General features: G+C 39.7%; 1 protein-coding gene across 8 annotated transcripts in view; it reads right to left on the bottom strand.

Annotated features, from left to right (window-relative positions):
• The window catches only part of CRCP (CGRP receptor component), a 66,738-nt gene that overhangs the window by 32,334 nt on the left and 19,696 nt on the right, over nt 1-14,708 (bottom strand). For 3 of the 8 annotated variants that reach the window (XM_060032180.1, XM_060032179.1, XM_060032175.1), the window contains 2 exons: nt 7,381-7,417; nt 2,151-2,249 (listed from right to left, as the gene is read on the bottom strand). In XM_060032180.1, coding sequence (XP_059888163.1) covers nt 2,151-2,228 — 78 coding nt within the window. In that variant the 5' untranslated portion in view covers nt 2,229-2,249; nt 7,381-7,417. Of the gene's footprint in view, nt 1-2,150; nt 2,250-7,380; nt 7,418-8,215; nt 8,280-8,682; nt 8,782-14,708 lie in introns of all 8 variants that reach the window. The other 5 variants (XM_060032178.1, XM_060032176.1, XM_060032182.1 and 2 more) reach the window with 4 other exon arrangements.

The following is a 14,708-nucleotide window of genomic DNA, read 5'->3' as shown; positions in this document are numbered from 1 at the left end:
AGAATGAGGGAAATAAATCACCACTGGGCAATCGCACCATAGGAATAATTAATGCAGGAAGGATCCACCAATGAATACTAAAATTAATGGGCAAAAGCTTAAGAAGTAGGATATTTGCATAGTCTCAAAGCAGTTTCCCCAAAATATTTATTAATTACTGTGGTAGTTTTAATGTGTGTCCTCAAATTCTTTAATATCCCTCCCTTAAGAGATGAAGCCTATTCCCCTTCCCCTTGTATGTGGGCTGGACTAGGTGACGCTTTGCTAATTAACAGAATATGGAAATGGAAAAACAGTAACTTTACAGGGGAGAAACCAGGCAGACACCACCTTAACCAAGTTATCAAAGTTAACAGCATCAGTAATAAGACACTGATACCATGTACTCTGTATCACGAAATGAGAAGGGCACATTTATTACCAAAGTAACTTTCCTTAAGGCACCAAAAATTAAAAGCAAGAACTTAAGAATTAATAGAGTGGGGACTTCCCTGGTGGCACAGTAGTTAAGAATCTGCCTGCCAGTGCAGGGGACATGGGTTCCATCCCTGGTCAGGGAAGATCCCACGTGCCACGGAGCAACTAAGCCCGTGGTCCACAACTACTGAGCCTGTGCTCTAGAGCCTGTGCTCCACAACTACTGAAGCTTGCGTGCCTAGAGCCCATGCTCCACAACAGGAGAAGCCACTGCAATGAGAGGCCCATGCACCACAACGAAGAGTAGCCCCCGCTCGCTGCAACTAGAGAAAGCCCACGTGCAGCAACAAAGACCCAATGCAGCCAAAAATAAATTAATTAATTAAAATTTTAAAAAAATTAATAGAGTGATAGTGAGCATAAACTAATTAACTGTGTAGTTAAGGGTGCTTGATAGTTTGAAATGTGTATAAAACTAATTACCAACAATCTTTATTTCCTTCTTTGAAAGAGATGAACTATATAATGTGAAAGAACACGAATGAATAAATGAACTGTAGGGTTCTAAACACACAATTAAATGAAAAAAATCAGATGGGAAGCAATGGTGACGAAAGTGTTAAATTCTTTATTTTCCTTAAAAGAGATTATGATACATTAATGCAAGTTTAAAAATGTCTTTGAAAAGAAAAATTAAAAGAGTTAAATCCAAACCTCTTTAAAGACAAAATCAAAATTGAAAGCAAATAACAAGAAAAAACAAAATGACAGATATAGAAATCAAACATTATATAACAAATACAACAGCTTAAGCATAAGATTGGGAGAGAATGCAACAAACTATCAACTAGATATTAAGATTATGAATTACTTTTGATTTCTTCTTTATGCTTTTTTGTACTTTCTAAGTTTTCTACCATAAAAAGTATCACTTTCTCTGTAATAAAGAATTTGGCTTCGCTAAAACGGAGAGTCTGGACTTTGCCCTCAGCTTTTGGGAGGTAATCTCCATGCTCCTGGAACATTATATCTAATAGGAGTATCTTTGTCTGGGGGCCTTATGTCCTAATGGATGGTCTTAACAATGAGACTTAGAGTAGGGGCTTTGGGTCATGCAGGATCAGTAGACCTGGAGGCTAACATGAACTACACAGGCAATCAATCATTCAATCATGCCTAGGTAATGGAGCCCCAATAAAAACTCTGGACACCAAAGCTTGGCCGAGCTTCCTTGGCTGGCAATATTCTGTGTGTATTAACACACACTGATTTCAAGAGAAATGTGCTCTGACTCCACATTAGAGAACAGTGGAAGCTCTGCATTTGGTATTTCTCCTGGCACCTGCCCCATTTGCTTCTTCCCTTGGCCAAATTTAATCTGTATCTTTTCCTTGTAATAACCTGTACCAGTGAACATAATAGCTTTTAGCAAGTTCCGTGAGTACTTCCAGTGAATTATTGAACCTGAGGGTGGTCGTGGGGCTCCCCGACTTGCAATTGGTATTAGAAGTGATGGCAGACTTTTAATTATTCCCTCCTCTGACTTTGCAATTGGTTAACATTCGCAATTGGCCAAACTCTTTCCACTTCTATAAACAGGATAAAAACTGGGTTACAGTAAACCTACTCAAATCAGATAATAGGTAGTCATGATTCAGTGGCCAGTCATCAGCAAGATAAACCAACCCCCTTCAATGGCAGTTTGGGTAGACCTTCCAAAAACCTAGACTTACTTCATACGTGATAGTATTCAAGTTCTGTTGCCCAGAACTGTGTTTATTCTTTCCACTTTCTTTACGCTGCTCTTTCATATCAGTTAGTAACTGGAACACCTAGGAAGAGATATACAAAAGATTTCCATAAATAAATTTGAGAAACGTATCTATTCCAAGGTCAATGATTTTAAAGGATAAAGAGAATAACATCTCTTTTCTTCTCATAAACCCTCCCCGAAACACTTGCATTAGAGCAAATAAGTCCGAGAAGCATGTGACTTGTTAAAAATGCTCTTGGGCTTCCCAGGTGGCACAGTGGTTAAGAATCTGTCTGCCAATTCAGGGGACACAGGTTCGAGCCCTGGTTCGGTAAGATCCCACATGCCATGGAGCAACTAAGCCTCTGCGCCACAACTACTGAGCCTGTGCTCTAGAGCCCACAAGCCACAACTACTGAGCCCACGTGCCACACCTACTGAAGCCCGTGTGCCTAGAGTCCGTGCTCCGCAACAAGAGAAGCCACCACAATGAGAAGCCAGTGCACCGCAATGAAGAGTAGCTCCCACTCACCACAACTAGAGAAAGCCCACACACAGCAAGCAACAAAGACCCAAGGCAGCCCAAATAAATTAATTAATTAAAGTAAATTTAAAAAAAATAAAATAAAATAAAAATGCTCTTTTATCTAAGTCAAATACTGCAAATTCATTTGTTTACATAAACTATTTCAAGTGTTTCCTACCAATACACACCATATAACTGATCTCCTTGGCTCTCAAAAATAATATTCTGAGTATTTGAAAGTAAATTTTCCTATAATATGATCATCTCAATAGATGCAGAAAAAGCAATTGACAAAATTCAACATCTATGATCAAAACTCTAAACAAAGTGGGTATAGAGGAAACATATCTCAACATAATAAAGGCCATACATGATAAGCCCAGAGCTAACATCATACTCCACAGTGAAAAACTAAAAGCTTCTCTAAGATCAGGAATAAGACAACGGTGCCCACTCTTGCCTCTTTTATTCAACATAGTATTGGAAGTCCTAGCCAGGGCAATTAGGCAAGAAAAGGAACAAAATTTAGCCATCCAAATGGGAAAGGAAAAAGTAAAACTGTCACTATTTGCAGATGACATGGTATTATTTATAGAAATCCCTGAAGACTCCACCAAAAAACTGTTAGAATAAATGAATTCAGTAAAGTTGCAGGATACAAAATCAACATATAGGAATCTGTTATGTTTCTATACACTAATAACAAACTATTAAAAGAGAAATTAAGAAAACAATCCTATTTATTATAATTGCAACAAAAAAGATAAAATTAGGAATAAATTTAACCAAGGAGGCAAAAGACCTGTACAGTGGAAACTATAAGACACTGATGAAAGAAACTGAAGAAGACACACATAAATGTTCATGCATTGGAAGAATTAATATTGCTAAAATGTCCATACTACCCAAAGCAAACTACAGGTTCAATGCAATTCTCATCAAAATTCCAACTGCATATTTCACAGAAATAGAACAATCCCAAAATTTGTATGGAATCACAAAAGATCCAGAATAGTCAAAGCAATCTTGAGAAAGAAGAACAAAGTTGGAGGCATCACACTGCCTGGTTTCAAACTACATTACAAAGCTATAGTAATCAAAACAGTATGGTATTGGCCTAAAACAGATGCAGAGATCAATGGAACAGAAATAGAGAGCCCAGATATAAATCCACACATATATGGTCAATTAATTTATGATAAAGGAGCCAAGAATACACAATGGGAAAGAACAGTCTCCTCAATAAATGGTGTTGGGAAAACTGGACAGCCACATGCAAAAGAATGAAACTAGACCACTATATACACCATACACAAAAATTAACTCAAAATGGATTAAAGACTTGATGATGTAAGACCTGAAACCATAAAATTCCTAGAAGAAAACACAGGCAGTAAGCTCCTTGACAGTGGTCTTGGCAATGACTTTTTGGATTTAGCACCAAAAGCTAAGACAACAAAGGCAAAAATAAACAAGTGGGACTACATCAAACTAAAAAGCTGCTGTGCAGCAAAGAAAATCATCAACAAAATGCAACCTACTGAATGGGAGAAAGTATCTGCAAATCATGTAGCTGATAAGGGGTTAATATCCAAAATATATAAATTCATACAACTCCAGAGCAAAACAAACAAACAATCTAATTTAAAAATGGGCATTTTTCCGAAGAATACATACAGATGGCCAACAAGTACATAAAAGATGCTCAACATCACTAATCATCAGGGAAATGCAAATGAAAACCACAATGAGATTACCACCTCACACCTGTTAGAATGGCTATTATTAAAAAGTCAAGAAATAAATATTGAGGAGGATGTGGAGAAAAGGAAATCACTGTGTACTATAGGTGGGAATGTTAATTGGTGCAGCCACTATGGGAAACAGTATGAAGGATCATCAAAAAATTGAAAATAGAAGTACGATATGATTCAGGCATTCCACTTCTGGGTAGCTATCCAAAGAAAACAAAAACAGTAATTTGAAAGGATATATGCACCCCCATATTCACTGCAGCATTATTTACAATAGTCAAGGTAAGGAAATAAACTAAAGTGTCCATTTACAGATGAATGGATAAAGAAATTGTGGCATATATACACAAAGGAATATTATTCAGCCATAAAAAAGAATGAAATCTTGCCATCTGTGACAACATGAATGGAACTTGAGGGCATTATGCTAAGTGAAAGAAGTCAGAGAAAGACAAATACTGTATGGTATCACTTATACGTGGAATCTAAAAAAGAAAAGGAAAAAAAAAAAGGGACTTCCCTGGCAGTCCAGTGGTTAAGACTCCATGCTTCCACTGTAGGGGGCATGGGTTCGATCCCCGGTCAGGGAGCTAAGTCCCCGCATGCCACGCAGCATGGCCAAAAATTAAAACAAAAACAAAAACAAAACCGAAACCAGAAACCAAGCTCATAGATACAGAGAACAAATGGTTGCCAGAGACAGCGGGGGGAGTAAGCAAACTGGATGAAGGTGGTCAGAAGTTACAAACTTCCAGTTATAAACTAAGTAAGTCATGGGGATATAATGTACAGCATGGCAACGTCAGTTAATAATACTGTATTGCATATTTGAAAGTTGCTAAAAGAGTAAATCTTAAAAAGTTCTCAACACAAGAAGAAAAGAATTATGTAACTATATATGGTGAGTGATGTTAAGTAGACTTATTGTGGTAATCATTTTGCAATATATACAAATATCAAAACATTATGTTGTATACTTGAAACTAATATAATGTTGTATGCTGACTGTACCTGAATTTTAAAAAATTTTCCTAAAATATATATATACACATATATATACATATATATTTTTTTTTTAAAGATCTTGCTTCTCGGGCTTCGCTGGTGGAGCAGTGGTTAAGAATCCGCCTGCCAATGTAGGGGACACAGGTTCGAGCCCTGGTCCGGGAAGATCCCACACGTCGCGGAGCAACTAAGCCCGTGCATCACAACTACTGAACCTGCGCTCTAGAGCCCACGAGCCAGTACTACTGAGCCCGTGTGCCACAACTACTGAAACCTGAGTGCCTAGAGCCTGTGCTCCACAACAAGAGAAGCCACTGCAGTAAGAAGCCCACGCACTGCAACAAAGAGTAGCCCCCGCTTACTGCAACTAGAGAAAGCCCGTGTGCAGCAATGAAGACCCAACACAGCCAAAAATAAATAAATTAATCAATTATTTTTAAAAAAGACTTGCTTCTCTAACATGAAAATCTATTTTATTTCCGGAAAAGAAAAATTATGAAGCAAGCGATAAAAGTAGTTTACAAAAAAAAAAAAAAAAAAAAAAGAAAGAAAGAAAAACTGCTATATAACTTTAGAAGTAAATTTTCTTTACAAGGTAGAAACACATGTGTATTAGTGCTAAGAAGGGTCAGGGGAGGAAATCTCTCTCCTGTTTTAGAGATTATACCAGAGAACTGAGAGAAGCATAGGATCATAAACACAGTAACGACTAGATAAAACGCAACCCATCCCCTGCCTGTCATTCCTTTCAGAAATAGGGGCATGAGACCCAATTAATGCAATGTTTCCCCAATGGATAAAACACTACACACCTTGTCCAGAGTCTAAGCTGGAGAAGGAGGTTCCTAAAAGCCAATGGCTTGGGGCTTCCCTGGTGGCGCAGTGGTTGAGAGTCCGCCTGCCAATGCAGGGGACACGGGTTCCTGCCCCGGTCCGGGAAGATCCCACATGCTGCGGAGCGGGCTGGGCCTGTGAGCCATGGCCGCTGAGCCTGCGCATCCGGAGCCTGTGCTCCGCAACGGGAGAGGCCACAACAGTGAGAGGCCCGCATACCACACACACACACACAAAAGCCAACGGCTTGACCAACAACCATTTCCTTCCTATTATGAGCAGCAACCATTTAAGATGAACCTTTAGGAAGAAAAGAATATGGCCCACTGTGTTAAATCTACTACCTTCTACATATATCACAAAATGGAGACTCAAATCTCCTATAAGTCTTCCTGAGTTTAGACTCTGGCATAAGAAAAATGGACAGTGAATATATGAATGGTTTTTTCTATACCTGGAGTCAACCTATCAGATAGTTTTGCTAGTACCAAACAACACCCAGGCAAAATAGAAGGTAGGCAAAACTAATGTTCTCTCCTCCCTCTCACCAACTTCTTTCCTTTCTTTCCCCAGCAACCCAATCCTCAAGCCCCCAAATTCCAAACCTGTTACTTCCTACTAAGTTATTCGTAATGGTGAGTCACTAAACTCTCACTTCCAAAATGAAGGTGTTAATACTTATGAGACCATTATGAGGATCAAAATAATAACTTACAAAAGCATTTTACAGCTAAAGAGTGGTAATTAGGAAAAGGCGTTAAGCATTTTAATGGAAAACTTCTGCAAACAGAAACAGTTCCAAAACTGATGTTTCCATCACAGGAAGGCATCCCAAATGAAGATCTAAAATCTTTGGGATTTGGAGAAGATTGCCTACAGTAAACTAAAGGCTTCCCAGCTTCCCTGAATTACTGTATATAATTTACCAAGCTAAGACTATTCCAAGGTCCACCAGATGGTGCCATCTCTCCTATTTTAAAGTGGCAAATCTAAAGGAATTCAGTCATTTCTAACCAAAACGAACTGAATAATCTTCAGAAGCAAAGGGCAACCGATCAGAGAGGAAAACACAATAGTCCAAAGCTATTTACCTCATAGTTACTGAGCAGCGCAGCGCTGGCATCCTTCCTGCAAAATAAAGTAAATTATCATCAGTCTGGGCTCACACCCCTCTGTGGGAATTAAATATCTACAAAATAATCCCTCTGTCAAGATTCAGTAGCACAGTTCAGAAATTTGGGGACTACAACCTAAGATTGAGAAACGTCCTAAGTCTTACTGGTTTAGCTGGCGATGGACAAATTCAGAGCAAATTCTCCTTTTAACAGGCACAGTATATCACACATCCAACACCAAGTAGGTGATTAAAATACTATACTTATCCCTGGTCCAAGCAGGCAAAAGTTGAGAAGTCAGATATCTAGGGGAAGATAGTTACAGGAAGAACACGGGGGCAAAACCACAGGAGTAGGGGGATGTCAATAAACAGAGGGTGCTAGAATTAACTGGAGAAACAGAGTGCCACCTCATCTCACAGCCATGTCCTCTCTACAGTACCATCTGCCTTCCATCAGCTATTGACATTTTGGGCAGCCAAGTCCTCCTGTTGAATCACCAGAAATGGGATCCTTAACACTAACATCACTACTGGAAATTCCAGCAACATCTGGAATCCTGCCAGATACCCACAAAACTCCCAAGGTGTTCATCTTTTCTATCAACTCAACCACTAGAGTTCAGGTGTTGAGCACTGGCAATGGTCCATCAAGGCAAAACGTCACCTTTCATGTATGAATGAGCACAGCAATGTGACGTGAATTAAATTACAACTGATCCATTCTACAGTATCACATCAGAAAGCACTTATTGTTTTTAACAGTCTGGAGGCAGTACAGTATAATAATTAAGAACATAGTTTTGACCTACTGTATAGTGTACAGCACAGGGAACTAAAGTCAATATCTTGTAATAATCTATAATGGAAAAGAACCTGAAAAAGAATACATATATACATAATATATATATGTATAGCTCAATCACTTTGCTGTATACCTGAAACACTGTAAATCAACTATACTTCAATTTTAAAAGAATACAGTTTTGAAATCAGACAAATCTAGGTTCATATTCCAGCTCTGCCACTTACAAGGTATGTGAGTTTCAGTGAGTTAATTAACCCCCGTTAAGCATCCCCATATAAAACAAAAAATGCACATAACTAGTACCTAGAAATGTAGCCTGGATTCTAAACCCAGCTCCACCAACCAGTAGCTATGTGAATTTGGGCAAGTTATTTAACCTCTCTATGCTTAAATTTTCTCATCTATAAAATGGCAACTGTAGTATCAACCTTGTAACATTGTTACAGGATTGAGTTGAAACATGTAAAGTACCTGGAACACAGTATGTGCTCAATAAATACCATCTATTGTCACTACTGCCTGGGCTACCACCACCACAACCACCGCTTCTTCCTACTTCATAAAGCCGTTCTGAGGATGAAAGAAAAACAAATTTTAAAAGTGTAACACAGTTCTTGGTACTTATTAGGTTCTCCTAAACGAAGGCTATTACTGTTAAAAGATATCACCTCACTTAAATTCTCATTAAAAACCCTGTGATGTAGGAGCTATTATGATTCCTTCTTTCTGGATGCTGAAACTGAGGCTCAGAGATTTAAAAACTTGCTCAAGGGCACACAGTAGAAAGCCTAACTGAAGTGGACAATAACTATGGGATTGTGAAAAATAAAACAGGATTGAACAAATGGAAACCAGTAATGCAGAATCCTAAAACTTCAGGAAGGAGTATGGACTTGACATAATGTACAACAAAGATTACTGTTTGTTCTTAAACTAGGAACGGGGCTATATGATGAAATTGAGGACACAAAATTTCAAAAACATGAGCCAAATAGATGGGTGGTTTCCCCAGTCAATAAATAAAGCAAAACAAGCAGGTGGTTAACGCAGGCTTCAACCAAGGCCTTAGGTCATCAGCACAGTAATGTCAGCACTTAATCAAATCAGCCCATGAAGCTTACCAAATGCTACTGGTCATTCAACAAACAGCCAGGATTTCACAAAAGTGCTGCTTTGCCCAAATGACCACAATGGAACTCAGGTCACAAAGAACACCATACTTAAAAGGAACCTAGGAGACTTCCCTGGTGTCGCAGTGGTTAAGAATCTGCCTGCCAATTCAGGGGACACGGGTTCGAGCCCTGGTCTGGGAAGATCCCACATGCCACAGAGCAACTAAGCCTGTGCACCACAACTACTAAGCCTGCGTTCTACGGCCAGTGAGCCACAACTACTGAGCCAGAGTGCCACAACTACTGAAGGCTGCGCATCTAGAGCCCGTGCTCCGCAACAAGGGAAGCCACCGCAATGAGAAGCCCACGCACTGCAATAAAGAGTAGCCACCACTCGCCGCAACTAGAGAAAGCCTGCGTGCAGCAACAAAGACCCAACGCGGTCAGAAATAAATAAATTAAAATTTTTAAATAAATAAATAAATGGAACCTAACACAGGAAGGATAACGCATAATTAGAGTATGTGATATGGCTCATTTAAAGCTGAAAATGACAGGACTTCCCTGGTGGCACAGGGGTTAAGAATCCGCCTGCCAATGCAGGGGACACAGGTTCAAGCCCTGGTCCAGGAAGATCCCACATGCCACAGAGCAACTAAGCCCGTGCGCCACAACTACTGAAGCCCGCAAACCTAGAGCCCGTGCTCCGCAACAAGAGAAGCCACCACAATGAGAAGCTAATGCACCGCAACAAAGAGTAGCCCCCGCTCACCTCAACTACAGAAAGCCTGCGCACAGCAATGAAGACCCAACACAGCCATAAATAAATAAATAAATAAACAAATAAAATTGAAAATGACTCATCAAACCACATGTCATCTTTGCCTACTTAATCAGGAAGTCACCCCACAAGGCCTCCTCCTATCTTTGCTTGAAACTGAATTACAACTCCCTTCATGCCCTAACATTCAGGGGAACTAAAACATCCCTTCCTGGAACAGGGTGACAAAAATTACATGTTATCTTTCCTCAAGGCCAGTGGATCCATCCCAGGTGCCACGGTGACAACTTCATTTCCAAATCACAGCCCCCCTCTGTCATGTAGATTATTCCATGGCCTGGGAAATCTGTCCTTGTCTCTTCCAAATTACTGCCCCACTGCCCAAGTCAATATTGTTAATTGCAAGAATCCAAAGAACATCTTCTGCCTTTTCTAGAGCCAATACACAAAGAAGGAAAGGAACTCTCTTTCATGTATATTTTCATGAACCTGTGTTTTGGAGCCAGGAGAACAATGGATGTTTAAAAAGTACAGCGTCTTGCATTCTGGTGGGCAGAAGCTGATTTATTCATTGATTCTTTTATTAGGAAGATAAATAATTTTTTTACCCAGCTAAATACTAATGGAGTAAATGCCAAAATATGCTAGGCATTCCTTTATTCAGTTAAATGTCAACGAGTACAGTATCTGCCTTTTCTTGAGTCCTAAATGAACTGTGTGTATTGGGAAATTTTTTTTGAAGGCAGTTTTTATCCTGAAGAAGTTACTGTAACCACCACGAAGTGGCAGGTTGTTGAGAACAGGATATGGCGAGATTTGACAGACATCAACTTAATCAAGTTATCCAATTTAACAGCACCAATAATGATGAGGTGATGCACTGAGAAGGAAACATCCCTTATAGCAATCCTGTCAGAAAATGTAGTTATGAGAATATAATCAGACAAACCCAACCTAAGAAACCTTCTTCAAATCAACTGGCCTAGATTCTTCAAATATCACTATCATTTGTCACGAAGTCAATGTCACAAAAAGAGGCTAAGAAACTGTTCTCAGAGTAAAGGAGATTAAAGAACCTTGACAACTAAATGCAATGTGTGATTCTGGATTGGATCCTGAATCAATTTTTTAAAAAAATCCAGATAAAACATTATCAGGACAATTGGAGAAATTTTAATATAGGTTGCATTTTAATAATAGTGGTAATATCAGCACTAAATTCCCTGGGTGTGATGATGGTATTGCAGTTACACAGGAGAATGTCTTTTTAAGACTGATAAAATGACATCTCTACAACTCTGAACTGGTTCAGTAAAGAGTGTGTGTGGAGAGAGAATGTAGGCATGTGTAACAAAGAGAAGGCAGATATATCAAAAATGTTAACAAATGGTGACCCCAGGTAAAGGATATAAAGGAACTTGAGATGCTCTTTTTGCAACTGTTCCATGGGTTTGAAATTTTTCAAGGTAAAAAGTTGAGAAAAATGGAGATGTAAAACTAAAGAATTCCATGAAGTTAAAAAAAAAATACATTAGTATAACTTGTAATTGAGGACATTCTCCTCCAATGTTTTTTTACTTCATACTCTCCTGTAGGACTTAGAATGGTACTGATTTTACTTACAGATGTTTAAAGCAAATATTCCAAGTGAATTTTAAAGACTGTCTGAATCTATACTTACAGGAAGGCAGTCACTTAATTTCCTTAAGTCATGAATTAGCTGACTGAAGCTGATGTACTATTTGAAATTTAACCTGTAAAATCTGCTTAACTTGCTGAGTCAATTTAATGGACACAAACAACTACTTCAGAAAATCAAATTCTGAATAAACAGAACAAAATGATCTACTGACAGACTTTCCTTAGAGACTCACACATGCACAAAAAAGTCCAAGCAAACAGTGCCTATTAACTGCCACAGAGTTAACTCTTACGAACACAATGACAAACAGAATTGCTCAAATTCTCCTATGTTTAACCTATGTTACTGACTCAAGTCCTGTTCTGAAAAGCTAAACTCTGGTCCAAGAAAACTGAGCAGCCTTCAAAGTCAATGAACAATTTAAACTGTAGCATTCACTTGGGAGCTAGCAAATTATCCTCTTTCCAGTCCTGTTACTGAATTGCTATAAGACCTATTAGCTAACTTCTCTAAACCTCAGTATTTCCAGCTGTAAAAAGAAGGAAATTCTGACACTATCTCAAAAAGATGATGTGGAAGAAACTCCATTTTCTGTAACTATGTATACTAAGTTCAAGAATAAAAGGATGAACACAAAATTTTCCAGGCATATAAATAGTCCCGAGGCATTAGAGAAAGTTAGCCAAACAGCAAATACCTTAGTATACAAATACTTAATTTTGCTATGAATATTTTATATCCTTTTATCCGATGTGATGGTCAAAAAGTTTTTATTTTTAGGGCTTCCCTGGTGGCGCAGTGGTTGAGAGTCCACCTGCCGATGCAGGGGACGTGGGTTCGTGCCCCAGTCCAGGAGGATCCCACATGCTAAAGAGCGGCTGGGCCCGTGAGCCATGGCCGCTGAGCCTGCGTGTCCGGAGCCTGTGCCCTGCAACGGGAGAGGCCACAGCAGTGAGAGGCCCACGTACCGCAAAAAAAAAAAAAGTTTTTATTTTTAAAGTCTATCGTTCAACCAAATAAAGCATAAATATTCCTTACCTTTAAAAAACTTCTAGTGTGTGTCTATCTATATGTATCACTCACACAGTAGGTAGTTACTCAGTGATTGAAGAAAAAAAAGTAGTAAAAACTCAGGGGAGTTTTCCATCCATGCCTCCTCACTGCAGGTCCTGGGAATGCCTAACAAAGGTACAATGTGTTTGCCCTCTCAGAGACCTAGGGGTCTCCTGAAGATCCTAAGGACCACACTCCCAGAGGTCACACCTCATACTGGAGGCCAGGCAAGAACTAGAATTAGGCCTCCAGGGACTTCCCTGGCGGTCCAGCGGTTAGGCCTCCGCCCTTCTGAGGCAGGGAGCACGGGTGCAATCCCTGATCGGGGAACTAAGATCCCACATGCCGCATGCTGGGGCCAAAAAAACACAGAATTAGGTCTCCAGACAGTCTCATTCCAGGGGCCCCCTCCACCCCCAAACCACATGCCTACCTCATAAAACCTCATTTTCCCACAAACTCTAGCCACAAAATTCTTGATGAGTCACTGACTCCTTGGGAGAAGTTGACAGGTTACTATATAGGAGAAAAAACTCTTGATTGAAACCATTTCACTTAGGAAAATCAGAAAATCTATATGCTCAGCAATCAGGAAACTAGCTAAATAATTTATATTAATTTATATTAATTTAATTTATTAAATTAATGAAGTATTGTTATATTACTTCACTCCACAAGTACAGTCAGCCCTCTGTGTCTGTGGATGTGAAACCCACGACTGGGGGTTTAAACCAGCAAATACAGAAGGCCAACTGTGTTTGCCAAAGGGCTACTGTGTGCCAGATGCGCTGCTAAGCACTAGGGGAACAGACACTGGTCCCTGCCTTCATGATACTTACACTCTCAAGAGGGAGACAATACACTAGACATGTAAACATACATCTATTATCAGAACTTGTAATTATTTAAGGGAAAAGTAAACAAAGGTTCTATGAGAGACAAAAAGCAGGACTTATTTTGGATTTACCAAAGAGGAAAAACAACATTGAAAAAGGACACTCAACCTGAGCTGTCAAAAAGATAAGAAGTGGGCAGGACAGGGGGAAAAGTCTACCAGGTAGAGGGAACAGCAATGCAAGGGCTTGGAGAGTTACCAAAATCACTTGACTGCCAGTGGAAAGTGTGTCTCTTTGGGGGAGGGGACAGTGGCAAGAGACAAGGTTGGTGAGTGGGTGAGGTTACATAGGGTCTTGTAGTCCTACTAAGAAATGCAGATATCCTCTAAGCACACAGAAAAGCAATGAAGGGTTTTTACACAGGGGGTGATTTGATCCAATTAATATTTTAATTCACTTTGGCTGCTGTGCAGAAAACAGAATGGAGGGGGCGGGGCAAGAGTGGAAACCAAAGGCTATTGCTTAATCTGGACCAGAGATGATGAACTACAAAATTAGCAGTGGGGATGGTGCTCCATTCAAAATACATTCTGAACGTGGAGATGACAGGACTGGCTGATGGACTTGATTTAGCGGTGAGGAAAGAGGGTTAGATTTCTGGTTTAAGCAACTGGATGGATAAGAGAAAAGGGCTAGAAATATATTCTGGGGAATCATTTGCATACAGATGGGTAAAATGACCAAGGGAATGTGGAGAGAAAAGGTCCCAGGACTGAGCCCTAAAATACTTCAACATTTAGAAGCCCAAGCAAGGAAGGAAGGCAGGGCTAGGAAAGAAGACTGAGAAGTAGTCCTTGATGTACGAGGAAATCCAAGAGAGCACGTCACAAAGCCAAGAGAGTGTCTTGAGTTTCTGTATCAATTGCTGCTAAGGGATCAAGGAAGTTGAGGCCAGAAAATCAACTTCTGAATTTGACAAGATGGAAGGCTCAGGTAACCTACCTAAGACCCATTTCTGTAGACTGGTGAGGATGAAAGCCCAAAAGAATGATTGAGAGAATGAGGGGATAAAC

The sequence above is a fragment of the Delphinus delphis genome, chromosome 15, assembly GCF_949987515.2.
Source record: "Delphinus delphis chromosome 15, mDelDel1.2, whole genome shotgun sequence".
Classification (NCBI taxonomy): Eukaryota; Metazoa; Chordata; class Mammalia; order Artiodactyla; family Delphinidae; genus Delphinus; species Delphinus delphis.
The sequence above is the reverse complement of the archived record's forward strand: the minus strand, read 5'-3'. Positions and strand labels throughout refer to the sequence as shown.